Here is a 23,933-nt window from a genome sequence, read left to right on the forward strand (position 1 = left end):
TAACCCCTATACAGTTTACTATCTTGATCTATGTTAACGTGATCCAATCTTTTTATTAAGTTTATTCATTAAATCTCCTTCTGAGAAAAAATATTGTGTGCAAGGTATTGCTTATCACTATGGAATTTGATGTAACTTAACTTATTAATAAGGTATTAATTAAACTAAGAAAATACTTACTGAATATTAAATTCATCATCGTAAAATTTGAGCAGGCTTCTCATTTTCTCATTATAGAGTTCCAAGTATGAAATATTCACCTGGTATTCACATTTTAAGTTTTCAAGTTCACTAAAAATATCTGCCATAGCTCGTGGTATCATCCCAGAATGAATATTCTGAAAACAACATTAATAGAAAATGAAATAGTGCCACAAAATATGGCACCTTCCTATTTTAAATTACTGGTAAATCGCATTGTATTTCACCATTCCTTCACTATCAGAGAGTTCTTAGGTGGTCAGAAATAATATGTCACATTGAGGTGTCCTATACAGAATTTTTTAATCCAAACAATTTGTTTTTTAAAGAGGAACAAATATAAATGTCATGTCTTTTAACACAGTCATAATTGAATTAAAGCAAATCTGGATAGTAAGATTTTTCCTTGCTTGTTATTTTTGTATTAAATCTTGGTATTTGATTGATATGATTATCTCTTAGGTCTGATAGCTGAGTGGTTAAGTTGCTTTCCTTATAAGTCAAGGATCAGTGGTTCAAATCCTGACAGTGACTTCATGTCACCAAAACTTTCATTTGTGAAGTTTGACTGTGTCATGTTCATCACCACGTTTCTTTATTTTTTAAACACTTGTCATTAACTTCACAGTTTATGTCTTCCAAAAGAAATCCTGAATCAAATAGAACTTCGGGGAATAACATCTTGTAAGTGAAATACAAACACTACTTTTACTGATATATTTACAACCCATCACACAAGAGTTATTCATGTATTTTTATCATAAACAAGGTACAAAAGGTAGATTAATTTTAGTAAGTTCTTAATTACGGTAATAACAATATATAGGGTTGACTTACATTTTCACCAAGCGATTCAAAATCTCCCGACATTGTGTATGTCTTTCCAGTACTTGTTTGTCCATATGCAAAAACGGTGCAGTTGTAGCCTTGCAACACTTCTTTAACCAATGGTTTCACAACTGTTTCATACACTCTTTTCTGCAACACAACATTTTATTTGTATACCAGTCAACATAAATAATACTATAATCATAAAAACTATAGAATTCTTTAATAATTTCAAATCAAACAAATTCAAATTTCTTTATTGCTGTAGACATTATAAAATGTATGACATCGTCAGAATTAGTTGCTAAAAGTTTTTACAAACGCACAACATTGAAGCACCACTCAAAAATATATTATATGCTCTCATACCTCACTCATTCCTGCCAATATTTGCACTTACAGCTCCGGTTGTCAGTCTACTGATTGAACGGTCACCCAGTTGCATGTGAAAAAACTCATCAGCACTATGAAATGCTTAGAACGCTAAAACGCGTTTCAAATAAGTTTTTAAAACCTTGGGCGTCGGGACATTCTTTATCGAGTTTGCCAACTTGTTGATAAAACGAACCCCTGCCTGTGAGGGTAAGTGTTCATAAACCCCCGTCATGTTTCCCCGTTTGTTAGGCGTATCTGCCTCTTGTCTCATATCCATGTATGTCTTGCCTTGTCAGGGCAAATTTCTGCATTCAAAATAAGGTCGTCTCTAAAATGTAGACTAGACAGAGTCAAGAGTTGTAACTGTTTGAAGGCTTCCTTGCAAGATTCTCTGAACTTCAGTTTTCCAATTATCCGAATTGCTTGTTTTTGCATTTTACAAGCTCTTAAGAACTGACAATTTGCACTGCCCCCCCACAACACCAAACCGTAGGTAAGGTGTGGGTAACCAACCAAGCCGTAATATGCTGTCCTCAGAACCTGAATAGGGCAATATTTGGCCAATGTCCTAGATGCCTGAGGACAGCCTGGAGCAAACATGGTCAATATGAACATTTCAAGTCAATCTCCGATCTAAGAATATTCCAAGGAATTTCAAACAATCCACCTCATTTATCATAGTATCATCCAATAAGACGCCTGGCTTGTCATTGGAACCTCCTGATCGCAATGTGAAAGTCAGGAAACTTGATTTTGAAAAGTTTACTGCGAGATGTAGGTTATTAAAATGTTAGACACAACTGTAATGTCCATAAAATATTGTTGTTCCAGGATTGTTTTAGATTTGTTACTGAAACATGGTGTCGTGTCATCTGCGTACTTTACAAGTCTTCCCTGCAGTAATAATGACCCTATGTCATTGACATAGATTAGAAAAAAATTAGGACCCAAATCTAATGTGAATCGGTTCAGAGAATGTATTTAAGATCTGGACAATTTGTGTTATATGGTTTAGGAATGAGCTAAACCACTGCAGTGGCACACCTCTGATGCCATGAAATTCAAATTTGTTATGCAGTTTGGCGTGTTAAACACAGTCGAATACTTTGGATGAGTCAAGAAATACATTTAATATGGGATTACGACCTTCCATCCTCTCTACAACGATGTCCACTAGACTTAATACTGAGTCTATGGTTGACTTACTCTTTCTGAATCCAAATTAGTTCTCAGAAAGCAGGTTGTACCTGTTTTTTTTTTTTTTTTTTTTTTTTTTTTTTTTTTTGCGTTAGGGTATTAGGGTGGATTCACAGATCCTCACATGTCAACCTGAGCTTATTGTGTGCCCCTTTGATGTTAGAGGGGTAAGCCTATCTTTGTGCCCTTAATTAGGCTAAGAAGCTTTTCCCCGATACTAGCATCTGGTTCGTCGCCTGGTTGAGAGCTTGTACCTGTTAAAAATAGAAGCATTTTGGTCGAAAACAGTTTTTCGAATATTTTGCTAAGAACCGGCAAAATTGAGACAGGCATATAATTATTTGTAGAGAATTGATCGCCTTTCTCAAAGATTGGTGTTACTTTCGCTGTTTTAAAGAGTGAGGGAAAAACTCCTTGTTCAAAAGACATTTTCATTAATTGGGTTAATAGTCCCACAATATGCCTTAAGCATTTTATGAGCCATGTTGACATCAAATTAATATCGTTTGATTATTTTGGTGGGAACAGCTGAATGGTTTTCTCAAGCTCATCCTCAAGTACAGGAGCCAGTGCCAATGAGGTAATCGGACTCTGCTAGTGCATAGGGTTTCCTTGAGGAGGTAGTGGACAAGGACATTGCTCCAAGCAACGGGTGTAAAAAATATGTTATATTCATTCACAATCTCAATCGCATCCTCCACCAGTGTATCCCCAATTTTGACTTTGATTTGTTTCTGTAAATTATTTTTATTATTTATGATGTCCCGAACAATTTTAGAAATATTCTTTGACAACATAATTGATTTAGAGACATAATATGCTTTCGCGGCTTGAATCACTTTTCTATAAATGATTTTCTAATTTATTTAAAAAATTTTGAATTCTTCGTTTTCAGTTGTTTTTTGAATTTCTGAGAAAAATGCTAGTGTTTCTCTCGAAACCAAAATTCCTTTTGTGATCCATTTGTTACTTGCCCTTTTGGGGCAAGCTTTGATTGTTTTGTTTAGGACAACATACACATAGATGATAATTCAAACAATCTGAAAGATTTAAACTGCTGCTCTATTGACTGAAATGATTGAGATCCAAAAATTGAATTCGGATATTCATATTATAATACTAACACTATTAAAGGCCTATCCTCTTATATTGAGAAAAGCTGCTCTCTTTGCGTCAAAACTCTTCACACAGTTGAATTGCTAAACTAACCGTTACTCATCAACTTATATAACTGATTGTCTTTAGAGTTTGTCTTATAACTCATGCGGCTTACTAACCCAAGTTATTGATTCTATTATAACGTACCTGTGAAGCAGTCTCATTAAACACTTTATCAAACGGCAGTGTTTTGGGGTTTTTTCCACTATCAGCTTTGATGGTAACATTATCTCTACCAAATTCCAGTCGTGGCGACTTCTCTTCATTTGAATCTAGAGGTCTGAAAACAACCATTACATTAGAATTAAACTTCACAAATACGTTCAATATCCTAGAAAGAAATATCAGCGTTAACTGCTAATTTTTTAGTTTTGTTAACGTTTTAGTTTTGTTAACGTTTTAGTTTTGTTATTCAGTTGTATTTTATTTTTATTATAGCTGGTCACATTACTTGTAAAAGTGACCAGTAATATTTCCAAACGATTTACAAGTATTGTATTATTATATATATATATATATAAAAAAAAAAAAAAACTGGAAATAAATCATTTATTCATTATTTATTCATTTATTCAATTCATTTCCACTAAACTCCAAAAGAGGGGATTTCTCTGGAATCTAAACATCATCTAAAGTCAAGTGTTTCTTTAGATTACAACTTCACAAATGTATACAAAATCCTAGAGAATGAACACTAGCTTTGATTGCATTTTTATTTCTACCTAATTCCTGATGTTGTAATTTCTTTCCATGTGAAATTAAAGATCTGAAAAATTGCATTTCATACTGTAACTTCACAAATACATTCAACGTCCCAGAAAAATAGATCCGTTTTTTATTGTATCATATTTAATTTTTACTGAATTTCAGGAGTGGTGATTCTTTTTGTGTATCAAGGTGTAAAAATAACTCATTCTTCATATTATAACTTCACAAATATGTTCAACATCACAAAAACAATCTTTGGATGCTACATCAAATTGTTTTTCTTTTTGTGCTAAGGTATTATATTATAAATTGTGTATAGATGTTTCTTTTCAAGTAAACTTAAGAAGCTAAGTGATTTAAGAAAGAGTATGTATTAAAAAATTTGTAACTTATCCAAATTCAGCTATTTTGAACTTGTATTCACTTTGTGTACACTGTTCAAACCAAAATTTGCATATATTCATAAATTAAAGGTAGCCTGAAAGAGGGGTGTAATTAAGGAAGACCCTGATAAAAATGGAAAACTAAAGTTTCGACTGTAAAGTTAACTTTATTCTAGTTGGTGCCTGTTATATTTTTTAAAGTTACTTGTTCAGATTTAGTTAGATCGTGCTCATGCATCAGTCAAGTTACTGTTTTGAATAAGAAAAAGCAAATTCTTCTTATAAAGACATGTCTAGTTTCCGATCAAGTTGAAGAAGAATCCAAGCTAATGACTTCATAACAAGTGATTAAAATGTTTACTCTGTACTTAGGAAATTTAACATACAGTGTGAGTTAAAAGTATGGATAAACTCTGTTCAGTTTTTTATGGATAAAGATGGAGGGATGTGACTCGGGACACTTTTCTAGGAAATAGAAGTGAACTTTTTAGTCCACAACTGTTACAACTTTGGCCATTTCCCCAAAGTGGGATTTTGGGGTTGGCTCACAATTTTTAAATGTAAAGACCCATTAAGTGACTCCTCATTAAAAAGGTCTTGATAAAAGAAGAAGAACAGTGGAAAGTAGAGCTTTCTATCTCAACCCAGTACAAAATGGTAGTTCATTGAAATTAATTAAAAATTAAATGACTACAATGGGCCTAAAAAAGCCACACTACTTGAACAAAATGATTGGTTCTGTACCTTACTAGGATTGAGTAATTATCTCCTCCCAGTTAGAACTGAAAAGTCATGGTAGTTAAGACTATAAACATGCTAGTCTCCTCTTATATTTTCATTTGGGCTATTATGTTATTTTCCAGTCATGGATATTGCATAAGATTCCCACTATCAAATTAAAATTTCTTGGAAACTGTTAACTGTATCCATGAAATGTAAGATATAACATTTCTTCAATTTTTCATCCAAATATCAAATGATACAGCAAAATTTTATAATTTGATATAAATATAAATTTGGTAATGTAGCATAAAATATTGTCCATTAAAAAATATATCTCAAAAAATATATTTTTAAACTTCCCAGATGATTTTTTTTATTATTATAAATGAATTCTGTGCATCTAAAACATGGGAAATTCTCTTTTTGTAACCTTTGTCCTAATAGTGTAAGCTAAGTTTGTTATTTTGTTTAACGATTTATTTGCTGAAGATTTCTGGGCCCTAACTTTAAATGGTTATAATTATAAAATCTGATTTTGACTTCTAAAAAACATTCCCAAGAAGTTTATCAAATAGTTTCTAGTGCATACTGTATATAGACTAAAAATGATAGGCTACTACAGAAAATTTGTCCACTGAAACTGTAGTACAGTATTAATTCATATTTTGAAAAAAAGGCAGCATTTTCATGGTACAGCGAGGACACAGAACTTTCTGTATGGTTCAAATAATAGTTTATACAAAAATTCATACATGTATGTACAATTCATTCTCAGAAACAACAATGTGTTCTTTCTGCAACCATGTTCATTTAATAAAGTAACTTACACTTTATACATTGACAACTCATGATAAATCAGAAACCTTCACACTTATTTGGCAAATTCAAACATATAGCCTAATGAAATGTATGGTGAATACTGCTGGAAGTATAATTGATATATTGTACAAGCAAAGAATAGTAATTTAGACTAGTCAATACGAGAAGCGGAAAATGAACAACATTGAACTAAATCTTCTTTGATTTTATATAGAGCTTTGAAGTGTTCATAAATCTATATATGTTAGGTTGTACCTTGTAATCTGAAAAAATAAGAAAATAATCTCATAACGTCTGTCATTGGATCTTTTAAATAACTATAAAAATTGATTTTCTAGTCAGCCTCGTATTTTATCATTATAGTATCAACTATCTGTTGATTCTATCCTTTACATCCATTGCAAATATTTTTTTTATGAGTTCCTCAAATAATTCTATACTGGTATAAGTTAGAGAATCATTTTCAGCAGGTCACTATAATGAGTGTAAACACTGGTAATAAGTAGTTCGGTTTAGAGAAAACACAAGTCACCAGTGCAGATAGATTTTCCAACAGCATGATAAATACTGCTGAAATATTGAGTATTAAGCAGTGCATGAGACAAATAGCAATTAACATGCTGAAGAACGAATAGACTTCAAGTATAGAAAAAAAAAATATAGAATAACTGTTTGTAAAATAATTATAACATATGGTTACTAAGTTGTAGAAAATAGGCCAATATGTTGAAATTAGTACCTAATTAGTACCAATACAACATTGTTCAAATATAACCCTTTTAGTGCTAGCAGATACGCCACATTACTAGCAGATACGTTGTGAGATATAACATAAGTACTCTCCGTAAACTTCCATGACCATACATTTTTTGACATAAAGTAACTAAAAAATTAACTCCTTTTTATTCCTTTTACTATATAATTACAGTCACTAGTCTAAATTTATAGTTAAATCACTAACAACCTAAATAATTTTAACTGTTGCGCTGAGAACTAGCTTTAAGAGTAACTACGGAGCATGCATACTACCTTTATTAAAGTTGAAATATTTCAGTTATTTTTCACTGGATTTACTTAAAATACTGAATTACTGTTATTATTTGAGGTAAACTAACTAATGAACACTCGTGTTTAACTTAATTACGTGAATATCAGACCTATCCGAGGGTCAATTAACCTGCCCGAGAACCAACCAGGCTACCCGAGCGTCAACTGCTATAACTTCCTTAACTTTTTTCATGTTTCCTCACCCTAAATATTCTCTTGGTGTATTAGTACACAATATAAGAATAGTTCTGAACAATTTTTAGCAGAGAAAATGAGGCAGCAAATCCAAATAAATACTAAAGTTTTTTTAGAAGTTTTAGTATGACATAGGCCTATTTCAATTTTATGCACACTTTATAGTATAACAATATATACTGTAAGGTAGTCCCTAGACCTATTTTCCATTATTTGAATAGCCTACTTTAATTATGCTAAAACAGTGTCATGGAAATCAAAAATTGCAGTTTGACACTTCGATTTTATGACAATAACTGGTTAATGCTGCATTATCTTTGTGAGACAATTTTCTTTGCTTTAGAATATAGCCAAATTATTATTCATTTCATGCTGAAAAAACACAAGTTTTACTAAAACAATGGTTACCCTTTGCAAATCAGCCGATATAGACGAGCCAGCGCAGGAATAATAGACGGCGAGTTCAAGAGCTAATTTTTGGATGTGTTTTATAAAGTAAAGTTGAAAATATTAGCTTTTAATATTTATTGTAATTTTAAATAAGTAGGCTATATTAAAGAATTACGTGTAGTAATGTCCATAAATGTATAAACATAATGGAAGTTTATTAAACTATCTAAAGATCTTGTAAACATCTATGTGTACATTTTATAACAGTAAATTTTGTTGATAGAAAATTGTAAAAAAATGTTAAATAAAACTTTCATACCGTCAATAAGACAACAATTTATTCGATGAGAGACATAACTAGGCCTAGGTATACTCAATTACGTTATCACCTTTAACTGTATAGATTAGTGTAAAAATTATTTTTTGTAGTGTTAATAATTTGTGAAAAAATAATAATAAGGCTACAGTAAGTAAAATTATTTTATTTCAGTGGTGAACTTGATTTCTGTGGATAGTGATTCCCAGGCACTGTGGATTCACTCATTTTCCAAAATCTGGATCACCGGTAATCATATAATTTATCTGGCCATTAACTATAAAAAACACAATATGCTACTTCCTAATATAAGTTTCACAGATTCATGCAGGAGATAAAACATGGTCATATATATTTAAAAATAAACAAGTACATGAAAAAGTCACATCTAAAATAGAACTATAAATTAAACCATACATAATTGGCTGACCCCCAGAGCATAGGAGTCAGATTATCAGATTAAACTACATTCCAAAACCAAATTAAATGGGCTTAAAGCCAAAGAGTGGTTCAGTGTTTTATGGAAGATTAACACCTTTGATAATGAAAATAAGCATAGGTAAAAATCATAACAACTTTAAGTACTCACTTCACTCTAATAAAAGTGTGTATCCTTAACTCAGAATCTGATGATTCAGTCCCACTTCTACTACTCATTATTAATAGGTCCAATTTAATATAGCTTATTTATAAAATAAAACAATAAGTTAAATGCAAACTAATTAAATACACTAAATAAAGGCACTGCTCCAAACAATAAACAAATAATCCCTTGATAAAAAAACGTTTACAAAACTTCAATTTCAGGATAAAACAAGCATTCCCTTACTTCACCAAACTCAACAAAAACAACAACAAACGAACTTTTAATTTTGAATGCTTCCACAACTTCCAAGCCTTCTTAAACAAGCGCTAAAATTTAGCTCCTCTTCTTCTTCTTCTTTGTGCAACAGAATATGACGGCGCCGTGGTTAATAAAGCCAGTAGGTGAGAAAATAAATCTGGCTCAACTTGAATATGAATAGTTAAAATCGTTAATTGCCAAAACAAATGCTTTTTTTAATTTACTGATTCAGATATTACAGTGGCGTACTGGTCGAAAATTACCAAAAAGACTGGTAACACAATTACTGTCGATAATTACTTACTAATCTGGCAGTAAGAGCGCTTACGACTAATTCGGTATAACAAAGTTAGTATGTAGCAAATCAAAATATTCCAATACGGTCAACACACACAGGTTCTGGAGTATGAAGGAAACAGAATTTCTCATCGTTCAGTGATATATAAAATCACTAACACTGCGTTTTTAGAGTACGTATGGGTTTCGTCTATAGATTGTTTACACTCTTTTAAACGTCAGCGTTCAGCTATTCTGGCTCCGTAGTACACGACATTCATGTTTGTATACTATTAGACCTATCCAGGATTTGAAGCTATGATCTCTCAGTTAGAGAGCCGACACTATATTCATTAGTGTACGGATGAGGACATCTTTAGATTCTACTTCCTTGTGTTGTCGTTTGAGTTATAAAGAAATAATTACAGCCTGAATGCCTATCATGTCACAGTGTAAAATAATCTTAAAACTTTTACTCCATTTGCTGACCATGCTAATCTAATTGAAACGAGAATTAATTCAGCTATATTTGTCATGAGTTCAGTTTAAATTCTCAGCTACTTTCCATGTGTACCGTGGAAGAAATATCAATCATCGTTTGTAAAGGACAGTATCCAAAACTTCTGGTAGTCTATCTCACTTTTTCAGCTTGCGTTACTTTCTCAACTCAAAAGCGATAAAAACTGTCTGTCGTCGAATTTATAGGCACTTATCTCACTTATCTGGAATCCATATATTATAAACAATATGGAAAAACAAATTAAGTCCTTAATAATATAGCTCTTAGTTATATTGATAACTCTATTACAAATAATATTGTATGATCTTTCAATAATGAGCTTATTATATTCACCACACGTATTTGGAAATTGTACGGTTTTCTTCGCAGTAATACAATAGTTCCCAGGTGGAAAATTCTTAGGTTTCATTTTTGTTACATGAGTTATAACATTGCTTTAATAAATATTAGCCTACTTAATTTAGATAGGAAGATAGCTACTATTCGTTATCAATATACATCAATATAAAACCCACCTAAACCATTGTTAAATAATGACTGGGTGTAAAGGAAGTAAGATCAAGGTAAAGCTCTCATAAACGCATTTTACATACCGTACTAGAGTATGTAATTAATTATTTCCTGGTATAAGAAAAGACTTTGCATTATGTATTAACATTGAATTGATATATATTTTTATTGTGATGACTGAAATAAAAATTAGTTTACGAAAATATTGTCTTATTAAATATTCTTTTGTCCTGGGAAATGCTTACTGACATAAGGAGTAATTTAATTGAATACATTTCCATTGGTATATATGACGGAGGTAATTACTAAAACTATTAGTTATAGAAATGATTGATTTATATTTTCATAAATCACAGATTATTGTTGTTTTTAGTTCCTTAATTGAATGGAATAATCTATTGCATATCAATAATTATTCAATGCATAGCATATAAACAAGCAAAAATAACAACAAGCCGTAACAAACTAAATAACGACTTCAGCACACAACTCAGAGACTAAAGAACAATTAGAAATAATTAACAATCATTTATAGTGTACAATATACTATGTTCCACATTAAAGAAAACGACTTATTAAAAAAAATTAAGGTAAAGATAGAAATATGCATAACAAGATGCATCTTTGTATGTTTTTGTTGTGAAGCTGTCAACATGTTATGTAGGCGGACGAGTCTTTCTCCGGAATGTCTACGTTGTGGAATTAAATATGTCCACTCTATCCATGATGCTGTTGGTATGCCGTTGTATTCTCAACAATGTACTGTTGACAGCATAGGACGTGTATACCTGGGCCTGAGGAAAAGATCCCTGGTACGAGTCCCAACCGAGGCCCTGCAACTCACTCTCTGCAATAGATCGGTACAACACAATTAAAAATTCACCAAATAATGGAAAAAAGAACTTCTTGAGTGAAGCGCCTGGTCTCTAATGAGTTAAGATTCAGAGAAGTAGCAACTTTTTTCCGTTGGCACATTCGGGCACCTGTATCCAAGACAAATTACTACTAGACGCAGGAAACGTTCCTGGACTTTCTCCAGCTCCAATTTGAGGTATTGTTGATAAGGAAACCAGATCATGCTGCAGTACTCCATACGATGTCGATCCAGAGAACACTAGAGAGCTTTCAGACTTCGAAGATCATTGAACGACTAAGCGAGCCCCAGATGAAGCCATGGTTGTGAAAAGCGTTATTACAGCCGCTAACACTCGAGGATCCCAAATAAGATATGAGTTGATGATCACACGAAGGCCCAATACCTCGCTGCTTCTATAAGGATTCTGCCACCAACCGAATAATCTATATTTACTAAAAAAAGGTGGAGTTAGGACTATTGCCCGTTTTCTACTAATCTAAGTAATATTAAATACAATATTGTATCTAAATAAGTAACACATCACACTTTATAATAACTATTAACAACATTGCCTTATGAAATTAAGTAATATAGTACACTTAAAGTGGCATCCTATATATTGGAATCAATCCAAATAAACTTCATTTTCCAAAAAAAGAAGAAAACACATCCTACCGTTCTAATACACTCCTTATCACATGCAGCCCACTAGATCCATCGTTTGTCACCCTCACAGGCCTTCCACCAGTAAATAAGTTGACCATCACCCCAAAGTTTCCTAGACTTTCAATATTACGAGGGTGAATTCCTTTAAAAGTGATGTGCAATGAGAGTGAGTACTAGTTTGTTCGGGCTCCTTTGTTCATTTTTTGTTTCTTCTTGCTGTCCAAGGTTATATATATATTCTATTATTTGTCTTATTTCGTTATTATTGTTGTCATTTAGCAATTTTTATCGATATTTTCTCTTTAAAGTCTTTTATTATTGAGACTTATAGTCTATTTAGGTGTTAAGTTTATATAGTATATTGTTGTTTCTCATATAAAGTTGTTAACTGATATTTCTTTAAATTTTTTTTAGTTATTAATACTATTAATTAATTATTTTATTTTGTTTATTATTATTATTATTTAGGGGTTTCTAGCTAAACTCCTCATCATTTATTCAAGGAACAATCTGTAGTGAATTTACTTTATTGTCTTTTAATCATATCTGTTTTTTGACATTATTATTATTATTACTACTACTATTATCTTGTATATTAGCCCCATTGTTATTGTTGTGATGTATACCTATGATTGCAATCTTTCTTGTTTCTTTTCTAGTTCCTTTTTTTAACTATTTATTGTATTTTTGCACTTTTTGACTCCATTATTTACAATCTTGTAATTATTTTTGCTTGTAAGAAATTGTTTTCTTAAATACTGTATTTTGTTTATAAAAAAATTGTATGCTGTTGGAATAAATAAATAAATAAACATGCATTGCTAATAGAACCAGGGGAGCGTTTCTAAGATAAACATTCCGAAACATTAAATGTACTATTAAGACCTGTTTATTGATGGTTGGTAATGTGGCTCCCCTTTTCATAGATAGTTTCAGTAATATCAAAGAAGACCCGAAAGAAGTGAATAGGTAAATATGAGATTTAATACAGTTAATTGAATGTAATATACAAATATATGGAATCAACTTTTAACTCCTTATCAATGTTGTCCTTTTTAGTTGTTTTTATACATATTGTTGTTTGTTGATGGTTTATAGACTTTGTTAACAGATCGAAAGGCATACATAATTTGGTATTAATAATACAAGATTATTCCAATAATACTTTTTGGGAGTTACGTGTTATTTTTGTATTAGTGTTTATTTTGCATTTTATATGTATTTTGCTTTGTATAATGAAGTGGAAAATGCTGGACCTGTAAAGAAATTTTAACTGGTTTTAAACCGTTTGCTTACAATTTCCTTAAATTTTATATAAAGGATTTTCAATAAATAAATAAACAAAAAGTGTTTTTATGTTTTTTGTAGGGATTATACTCATTAAACGCAAATTAATAAAAGTAAAAAGTAAATTCAATATTTAGTTGTAAGTACTTAAGAAGGTGAATTCATTCATGTAAGTGAACTAGGGAATTTTATGAAACATTGTATCGTTCCAGATTTGTTGGTCAGCCTGCGTTAGTGTAGTAATCGGAGATCGATCTTTGAAAGGTTCATTCTATTTACTAAAAATGTTAATGGCTTTTGCTTTTAAAACAGTGTATTGTTTTTAATTAGTTGTTGCAACTTATATAATGTTTTTAATTTCGATATTATAAGTGACAATCAATCATGAGTGGTGACATTCATCACAGAACCTTCAACAGTGTTAGTGATGGTGTCAGTGACAAGCCTACTTCAGAAGAAACGCTTATGATAATAAACGAACAGTGTCAGCAAATAGAAGAACTCAAAAATAAACTGGATACAGTTATGACTGAAAGAGATCTCTTACTTTGTGAAGTTAGCCGTTTAAAATTTGAGTTAGAGATTGCAGATCTCAAGAGGATACATGATGACAGGTAAGATGATGATCTTATATGGGTAGGCTAGTTTGACATTGATGATTACACTTTGTCTAATGCAAAGCAGACAGATTAGGTAAATTCATGATCGAAAAATTAAATGTAGTATTATAAAAAGTATAACAATAAAATGAAAGGAAGACAGTTGTCGAATGCATTCCTGGACCTTTCATTCTTGTAATAGGTTATTTTAAGCTATAGGTTCCTAGGATGATTTAAATAGTGTAGACATATTTCAATAAAGCCTCTACGTTGAATACGGTAAATTACAATCACAGACTGTCTTATTTAATACCCATTACGATTGTAATGTTTCAAAGGTTGATACACATTTTAGTATAGCCTACTGTAAGTGATTTGAACATCGTAGAGATGATATTGGTAGGCCAAGGCATACATGCAGTTGTGTTTGGATTGTAGCCTGTTCTATTTAACGTTTTATTGCTTTGGTGTGTGTAATAATCTAAATGTTACTGCAATTTACCATTGACAAATATGCATTTATATGTTTTATGGGTACTTTTTTAAATGTTGTTTTTGATTTCATTTGAATTTTTTCTAATTAAAAGTAATATACATGGTAATAATGTTTATAAAGGTCTCGGTCCTTTCAAACTAACATTATCAAAAGACGTATGTTGGCTTACATTGTGTATAGAGGCATGCTTTAGTGCAATCGTGTATTACAACAGTTTATGTTATCTTTTACATCAATGGTCAGAGCCAATTATACAGATGCAGTTTATAGTTGTTTGTTACAGATACAAAGATATTCAATATTTTTTCCATTCAATGGATTTTTCATATCGGCTAGGATTTAAACCGTAGCAGAAATGAACTGAACATGAATTGATATTGAGTATGCAAACATACAACTACATATTTAACTAATGTAATCCTGTGTAATGTATATTAAATAAAGATTGAAGTAACTCTCTAAATAGCTGTGTCTACATGGAAGTATATCAATAAAAAGGTCTAGGCACAGTGCTACTTTTATACTTTTTATCTATAGTCATTTATTTGCACATTGATCAATATTCGATACAATTACATTTATTTGTTTATTTGTACACGGCAATACACCTTTTTACATTTAATTAATAGTGGAGAATGGCTGATTATTACATGAGTAATAGCAAAAAGATGCATCGTCAAAATATTAAATACACTTACCACTTAAGGTAACTTAATTACAAGATAAAAGATTATATAAGAAATCTAGAAAGTTGAGAGTCATACGCAAAGTAAGGTCCGATTTCTTATAAGACATAAATAACACCTTTTTAAAAAAACTGGTTTTTATTTGATTCCTGACATCTTTCTTTAAATATTTTTCAACATAGATTCCATTCTTGTTTAAACATGCATCAATGTTCCACAAGCTTTTGAATGGAAATGTTGTAGAAGTCTGCCGCCTGTGAAGATAACCAATCTTTAACTGCTTCTTTCACCTCGTCATCGGTGTTGCGTTGAGAAACTCTTTAGGTAGCAAAATAAGTGAAAGTCACTTGGTGCCAAGTCCGGGCTGTACGGCGGGTGGTCAATGTGATGAGTCTAACCAAATGATTTTATGAGATTTTGGGTTTGGATTGCAGAGCTAGGTCTGATGTTATCATGCAACAAAACTTGACATGTCAATAGGCCACATCGCTTATTCTGTATTGCACGTCAAAGTTCAGTCAGAGTGTCACAATAAGCGGCTGAATTAAAAAATATAAAATACTAGCTGTTACCCATGAATTCACACGCATTTCCTACTGTAAAACAGGGACACTTGTAGGCATATTACTTTTAAATGACATTCTAAACAGAAATAAGTCATTGAAAAATATCCAATCTCCTTATAAATTTTAGATTTAGGTTTAAAGAACAGTTTTTTAAGGTTGTAATGCCAGAAAGTGAAAAACATTTTTATAAGCACCTGTAAAAAAATTTGAATTTCTCTCCAATTTTTATGATTTAATATAATTATTGGTACGATTGAATAATTAAAATGATTTCAGTAACAATTGATCTATGTTAGACTATTCTAGAGAAATCAAAAAGTTGATGTCCTTAGTTATTCAACTAATACACTTAAGGTAGTAAATGTTAGGGTTCTCTGTAGCTTTGAAACCGAAGTAAGCATATTTTGGATACACATTATTACAGTGTTCATGGTTAATAGCTTCAAATGTTTATGCAAAATAGTGAATGGTTTTTATTTTAGGTTATGTGTATGTTGCACCTGTGATGCCAGTAGTACAGAGCCCTGAGGTTGAAGAGAAAAGTCCTTCCTTAGTGAGCCTCTAGGGTATAAGACAAACCTATATACTAAATTTCATGTCTATCTTTCATGGTTTTTGCTGGCCGTTGATGAATCAGTCAGTCAGGAGATATTTTAAAATATATATTCTTTGATTTTGATCAGAGAACCTGGATAGGCTGTTTCTCAGATCTCTTGAGATAGCACTATCAGGTAACATATCAAAATTCTAGAGGCTGTGATTATGAGCTCAAGACATTGAAGGTAGTAATTTCTAAGGTAAACATTTAAAGGATCAATCTTCCTGTACTTGGAGAGCTATCCTTCCTGTGTTTAGATGTATAATTAGTAGCTTACTTTTAATTATAGTCCGTGCCAAAACATTGTTGGTGCGTCTTTACATAATTAGGAATACTGTGAAAGGTGGTTTTTAGATCCATTAGATTACCATTAGAGTCGCTAAACCAAATAAATTTCAACATTTCTTTAGGGTTATATCCCGAAGATGTATGAAAGTCAAGATAGAACAACACATTCACATGTAAGAAATTTTTGTAGATTCCATGAACAAGTATCTAACTTAGTTGTAATATGATAACCTACGTTGGCTGTTTTATTATTTATTCAGTAATTTTTGTCTTAAAATATAGAAATCACTTTAAAAGTAGATATATTTGATTTGAAGTGTGCCACTTTTGATTAGACAAATCACACTTCAGATTTGAGTGCTGTGGACACACAGACTGTTCGTTTACCAATAGTGTCTCAATACTCTCAATGTGGTATTGACTTTGACATCAATTGGGAGGCTTACTGACAGTAGTGTTTTGCTACTCATAAGGTGGGATTGGGAAGTATACTGGATTCTTACAGTAGTGTCTTGCAATTCTCAAGTTGGTATTGTGAAGTATACTGGTTAACAATAGTGTCTCACTGGGCCCAATGTGGGATTGAGAAGTATACTGGGGTTTTACGGTAGTGTCTTGCAATTCTCAAGTTGGTATTGTGAAGTATACTGGTTAACAAAGTGTCTCACTGGGCCCAATGTGGGATTGAGAAGTATACTGGGTTTTTACGGTAGTGTCTTGCAATTCTCAAGTTGGGATTGTGAAGTATACTGGTTAACAATAGTGTCTCACTGGGCCCAATGTGGGATTGGGAAGTATACTGGGTTTTTATGGTAGTGTCTCACTGGTCTCAAGGTGGGATTGGGCGTTTGCTGTTCTCACACTATGTGCAAAACAATTATACATTTGCCTGAGGGTATCTGAAATAGCCTACTCCCCTCCAACCGAAAACTTTGTTATTAATTTATTTTTTCCCAAATATTTCAGTACATTAAACAAATCTTGTTTCTTATAAATGTTATTTGTTCCACCCTTCTCACACTAAGTCCAGGCTGAACTTAACAATAAGCTAGTTACAACTGTAAAAAAATAAAATACTATTTATAATTCAGCAACTTAACTAGTTTTTTGTGTGGATAATAGTTAGCATTTCAAGACAGTCCCTATTTGGGGACATGAAATGAAATAGAAATTTCACATTTAGCAGTGAATCAATTCATAGTGTATTGTGGATTTCAAATAATAAAGTTAATAAAAAAAAAACAAAGATTAATTTCTTCTACTACTACATCAAATTAAAACAACAAAAAGTGAAATTAATTTGCTGGTTCTCAAGCATATACCCTTCTTAAAGAACCAAGACAAGTTTGTTGTGATTCAAGAGTCACAGCACTAATGCAGGCTACCAAGGGCTACCCAAGAATCCCAGCCAGTTTAGGTTAATTTTCCTAGTCTCATAGAAAAGTTCATAGCTTCCTTAAATAGAATCAATTTCTTTTTTATTTTATATGTTAACACACAAGAGGTCACACCTTTCTGGACACAAAAGGTTGTGTGAAGACGATTCGATCACACTTACATTTTTCTTATTTTAAATTTTCTTTCAACATGAAATCTTCTAAATAAAATCATGTGATTAGTTTGATTAACTGTGTCTAAGAGTATATGACTGAGTATGCGGGAAGTCATGCATAAGCAAGTGTGTAGCCTACTTTTATAAATATGTACATAAATGTAATTATCAGTACTCCAAAAGAAAATGTGTCTAATTAAAAAGCAAAATGTAACAAATTTGTTATATATGAGTGATTGTATTTATAGATTTAAATGTGTGTAGCCGGTCAGGGAATATTGCTGAATTGAGTGCAGGGGACAGCAAAATGTAAACTATTGTGAAAACAAAGAGAGTAAGAGACTAACAGATGCCAAGGTCTTTTGAAGAAATATTTGGTAACACCTTAATATTTTGTAAACATTAACAGATACAATTTATAAACCTTGCACAATGTTGTATGGCTATCGTAACTAATTTTTTATGCAATAACCATCAAGGGTATTGCTAGATTGAGGGAACGGCCTAGATTATGGGGAGTATCATGGAAATCTTCAGTGTAAGCCCAAGTCATTATGTATATAATTGTAAAGGTGTTTATTATTAATATTACATTATTAGGTATTATATTATTATTAGAACATAACACAAACGACACTTCAAAAGCTTTGTTTATTATAATGGCGGCTGTTGATATAAAATCAATATTCAAACTTTCAAAGAGCAAACATTTTGTAAAGGAAAAATGTTTTAGGAATCACCCTATCCTAAAATAGAGCACTTTGAATATTGAAAGTATTGAATTTTGTAAAGTTATTGCAACTTTGAATATTGAATTTTGGTTATTAAGTGGAATATATGGGTGTTATTCCCAAAGTTGGTAACTTTTTCACAATTTTAAAGGGGCTTTTTAAAGAAAAAGATTGATGAGTAAACACCCAATAAAAATTTTAACTTAACCCCCAATTACCCATTTAGTGTTGGGGTTTGTGTTGTATTCCAAAAACTATGTCATGTTTAGTGTGATAACAATCCCCCATGGATATATATTTCTGTTCAAAAGTTAATGGGGGGGGGGGGGGCTTTTAGGATACCTGATGTATACAGGGTGTATATTATGTCTGGAAACACCCAAATATATCCTTTAATAATTTAAATATAAATTTGAAACCTCTTACAATCGTGATAGAGATTGGGCATCTACTTTTTGGAACAATGTTTTGTTATGTCACACAACGCGGGGACGTCCTGCCGAGGGTATCGTGAATATTCTTAATGGAAGCCTATACCTTGTGATACATAATTTTAAAGGTAATAGCTTACTGAATTGAATGCCACAAAACCGCATCTCAAAAGGAATTATTCTATCAGAAAATAGAGCATTTTTAGTATTGAAAATTTACTGATGTTCAACAATGTAATTTTAACATGGTTCTTGCCACAAAATGTGTTACACTAATTTTTTAGCATTTTTTTAAATGTTCAATTAAATAAAACAAAAAATTTCATTTTAAGCTGGTTCTATTAGCACAAATTTGCCAGTTTTTATTACAGTACAATTATGGAAATACTTTATGTTATTGATTTCTTATTACAAATAAAAAATAATGTATGCTGTTAGAAAAAGTCTTACAACAAACGTTTTACCTGCATTTGGTGTCAAAGCAATTGTTCGAACTGTGTTCCTTCTACGGTTTGAAAATGAGCCAATCTTGTGTAAAATGATTCGACAGAGTTGCCTAACATTTCTTCAGTTATCAAAGCAATCTCCTCTATAATCCTGTTTCTTAGGTCTTCCAAATTATGAGGCTTTCTTCTATAAACATTGGATTTTAAATGACCCCATAGGAAATAATCGATTGGTGACAAATCCGGAGATCTTGGAGGCCATTCGATTTCTCCTCTTCGGCCAATCCATTTATGAGGAAAACCTTAAATCCCAAATACTCTCTTACCTGTCTTCCATAATGGGGTGGAGCACCATCCTGCTGAAACCATCCATACATTATCAAAGTATTCTCCTGATGCAATTTGAATAGCTGGGATTATTTCATTTTGGAGCATATTGTAGTAAAGTTCGGCATTTTAAATTTCCATTGATGAAAAAGGGTCCAACAATTTTGTTACCTAAAATTCCACACCATACGTTCAGTTTTTGTGGTTGCTGTGAATGGGACTCTCAGTAATCCAAATGTGGGTTTTCACTAGCCCAGTAACGGCAATTGTGCCTGTTAACATTGCCATTTAGGAAAAAAGTTGCCTCATCAGAAAATAGTATGTTGGTCAGAAAATCTCTATTGTCATCACATTTGCGCATCACAAGTTCACAAAACTCAACTCTTCTGTCGTAATCATCCTCACTTAACTGTTGGACTAAATGAACTTTAAATGGTTTGTATTTATTAATTTTCAAAATCTTACTCACAGACATAGGGTGCATATCATGTTGCTGTGCAGCTTTTCTGAGCGATGTATGTGGGTCCTCAATAAATGTTTGCAAAACATCTAGTGCATGTTCTTTCATCTGTTGCAGATTGTATCCTACCCGACTTTGGCCGATTACGTACAACTCCCTGTCATTTCAAAAACGCTCAATAGTTTTTGATATTGTTGAAACACTTATGGGATTCCTTTCTGGGAAAGTGTCATTAAACAAAATTACAAACTTCCCGATAAGATCTTTGACGATCGCCATATCCTCGCATCATCAACAGAGTAATTCGTTCTCTTTCAGACAATACCATTAAAATGCCAAATAAAAACTAAACTACTGTAATTAGATAAACTTGTTGACAGCAATGCTTCAGAGACACTGATTAACTCGACAGGAATGATATGACCTTTGTCCATTTGTAATTCCCAAGCTTAGACCTGTCTAGTGAAAGCTCCATGCTCAACAAACTGAAACCTGTAGACCAGATGATTAATAACACAATAATGTTTCTCATAGGCTAGTGACCTTTGTCTCTTTAAACCTTCCTGCTGACTGGAAAACACCAAGTACAGATTCATAAGTAATCAGAGAAAGTGACTCATAAGTTTTATTCATTGTAATAAAAACTGGTAAATTTGTACTAATGAAACCAGCTTAAAAATAAAATTGTTTATTTTATTTTAATTGAACATTTAAAAAATGCTAAAAAAATTAGTGTAACACATTTTGTGGCAAGAACCATGTTAAAAATTACATTGTTGAACATCAGTAAATTTTCAATACTAAAAATGCTCTATTTTCTGATAGAATAATTCCTTTGAGATGCGGTTTGTGGCATTCAATTCAGTAAGCTATTACCTTTAAAATTATGTATCACAAGGTATAGGCTTCCATTAAGAATATTCACGATACCCTCGGCCAGGACGTCCCCGTTGGTGTGACATAACAAAACATTGTTCCAAAAAGTAGATGCCCAATCTCTATCACGATTGTAAGAGGTTTCAAATTTATATTTTAAATTATTAAAGGATATATTTGGGTGTTTCCAGACATAATATACACCCTGTATATACTTATACATGCATAATTAGTGTTTATAATTCTATATACTCATAAATTATAAGCAGGCTTTCAATACACTCAAATTTCGTGGTGAAAGACCGACTGACCGTTGCATGAGTTTTGTGTATTGCCATAGTATAGAGCTGTAATACGAGTATATATCACTTTGTCACCCCAATGAAGAAGTAGCATATTTGTCGTAGTTAAAATTTTTCCAGGCCTTGACTTAAAAAAGGTTAACCATATTATGTAATGACTCTTTGTGAGTAGAAATACACTTTTAAAAATATCCATGAATCTAGCTGTTGCTCATGATAACAGTCTACAATGAGGTATAATTTTGTTTATACTCTTCTGAAAAATTGCATTTCGTCACCTATATCACTTCGTATTTAGGCCAATCTCTTAACTTCAATGGTGGAGTTGTCAAATTCAACTAATGGATGTTCTGGCAGCCTTTCTTTGTCTGTAGTGTGGGGACAGTTCTGTTATTTTGGTTTTGTATTTTAAAGGTTTTCATGTTTTTCACAGACCAAACATTAATAGGATCAGTGCAATAGGCCTCTTTGTCATTAACTGTGTAATGTTTATCAACTAACTTGAGACCTCTTCTGTAAAGAAAACTGGTAGTTACAAAAATACTGTAAGTTAGTACATAAGATTGTAGTGATTTGAACTTCTGAATAAAGGTCGTCTGTGGAGGCATGTTGATTTGATATGAATTGGATTTTAAGGGTGACTGAAGAACTAAGAATATGTGGTATGTGTGGAATGTCTGATTTTGGAACTTTAGTCCCCTAAAATGAATTTAAGACTATTTAAAGGTACCAAGTGGACTTTTGTACAGTACACAGTTCCTCTCCCCTAAATTATTAATCAGTTTGTATTAAATTATTTCTTTTGTGCTTCTGAAGTGCTTGGGCAATGTTTGTTACAATACAACAAAGACAGCAAAGACAACATTGCTACAGTGATACATTCTCAGCAAAACATTGTTTGAATTAACTAATAACAATATATTTTTCCAAAGTAGTAAAAAATATACTTTTAAAATATAGATAAAAGCAATGTTCACAATGCACATGATTAAGTGTTGTGACATTTGTTCATGATTAAGTATAATAAACATTTATATATACCTTTTTTTTTTTAATGGTATGTAAAAAACGAAACCAACTGTGAAAACTTTTTTCTTATGTAATTGAAAGCAAATAACTGAAGAAAAATATGCTATAGGCGCCTACTTAGATTGTCGTAGTGGTTTAGTTACTTTTTTTTACCACGCTTAAAACTCTAAGGCTACATTGCTTCTTTCACTCATCAGTTATACTTACCGTTGATTTCCACTATTGACCATGTTGGTTTACGCTTGAATCTTTGGTTTTAATCATGAATAACCCCTAAGAGATAATGTTGTATTTTAAGTAATAAATTTAAAATGAATTAATTCCCCAAAAAAAAAAAAAACAATGTTCATAAATTTGCTAGTAACATTTTATTTCACTTCTCAATTAATTATTATAATTTTCCAGATTATAATTAAATACTGGTCAAGAGAAGAATTTCACACCATATCGTGTAGGATTAAGAGCTTGTGTTTGAAGTGATTTATACTGTATAAATATAATATTCTGATAAGGTTTATATGAAATGCTTTATAGTGATACCAGATTTATTTGTATATAAGAAGGGTGAATAAAAAGTATTGTTACCACATATTAACTTTTTAATGACTGTATAAATAAAACAAACTCAGTATACCTCTTTAGGGTACAAAACTACACTTTACGATTAGTATCACAAGATTGCCCCTGCCTCCAAAATACATAGTTTTGGACCCAACTTAAAATTTTAAATGTAAACCCCCGTCAAGTTACACATCTTTTAAAAGGTATTTATAACAGAAAATATACAGTGCAACATAGAGATCACTACCCCAAGTTAGTAAAAAATGGTGACTAATTCAAATTTTAAATGCCCTTATGCTTGAAATTGTTCAAAATTATAAGTTATGACATTTAACTCATTTGAATAAATTCATTTTTATTATAAAAGTTAAAAAATAGGTGTTTCAAACGGAAATGTTTGTTAAATCAAAGTTAATTCGGCTAACTAGCCTCAAGTGTTTTCATAACATATGGTTGAACTGCTCCCCGACGACAGTGTGTGACAATTTACTAACATGTTGTACAATCCTGAAGTAGCAAGTTGGATGGGTTCCTGTGGATCTCTTTGAATATCTTGCTCAATTCGGTTCCTCAAATCATTATGCGCTGTGGTTTTGATTTACACACATTGTCTTTAATGAGGCCCCACACAGTGTAATCTAATAGTGATAGATCAGATGACCTTGCAAGCCATTCGATAGCTCATC

General features: G+C 31.8%; 2 protein-coding genes across 2 annotated transcripts in view; one reads left to right on the plus strand and one right to left on the minus strand.

Moving 5' to 3' along the window:
* LOC124369900 (kinesin-like protein KLP2) overlaps positions 1-9,204 on the minus strand; it is a 49,765-nt gene extending 40,561 nt beyond the window's left edge. The window contains exons 1-4 of the mRNA XM_046828060.1: positions 8,930-9,204; positions 3,907-4,039; positions 1,039-1,179; positions 181-338 (exon numbers count right to left, since the gene is read on the minus strand). Of these exons, the coding sequence (XP_046684016.1) occupies positions 181-338; positions 1,039-1,179; positions 3,907-4,039; positions 8,930-8,997 (500 nt within the window). The 5' untranslated portion in view covers positions 8,998-9,204. The remainder of the gene's footprint in view (positions 1-180; positions 339-1,038; positions 1,180-3,906; positions 4,040-8,929) is intronic.
* A 4,326-nt stretch (positions 9,205-13,530) lies between these two features.
* Positions 13,531-23,933, plus strand: part of LOC124369901 (IQ motif and SEC7 domain-containing protein 1-like) — a 71,573-nt gene continuing 61,170 nt past the window's right edge. The window contains 1 exon segment of the mRNA XM_046828063.1: positions 13,531-13,913. Coding sequence (XP_046684019.1) covers positions 13,684-13,913 — 230 coding nt within the window. The 5' untranslated portion in view covers positions 13,531-13,683.

Source organism: Homalodisca vitripennis, chromosome X, assembly GCF_021130785.1.
Source record: "Homalodisca vitripennis isolate AUS2020 chromosome X, UT_GWSS_2.1, whole genome shotgun sequence".
Classification (NCBI taxonomy): domain Eukaryota; kingdom Metazoa; phylum Arthropoda; class Insecta; order Hemiptera; family Cicadellidae; genus Homalodisca; species Homalodisca vitripennis.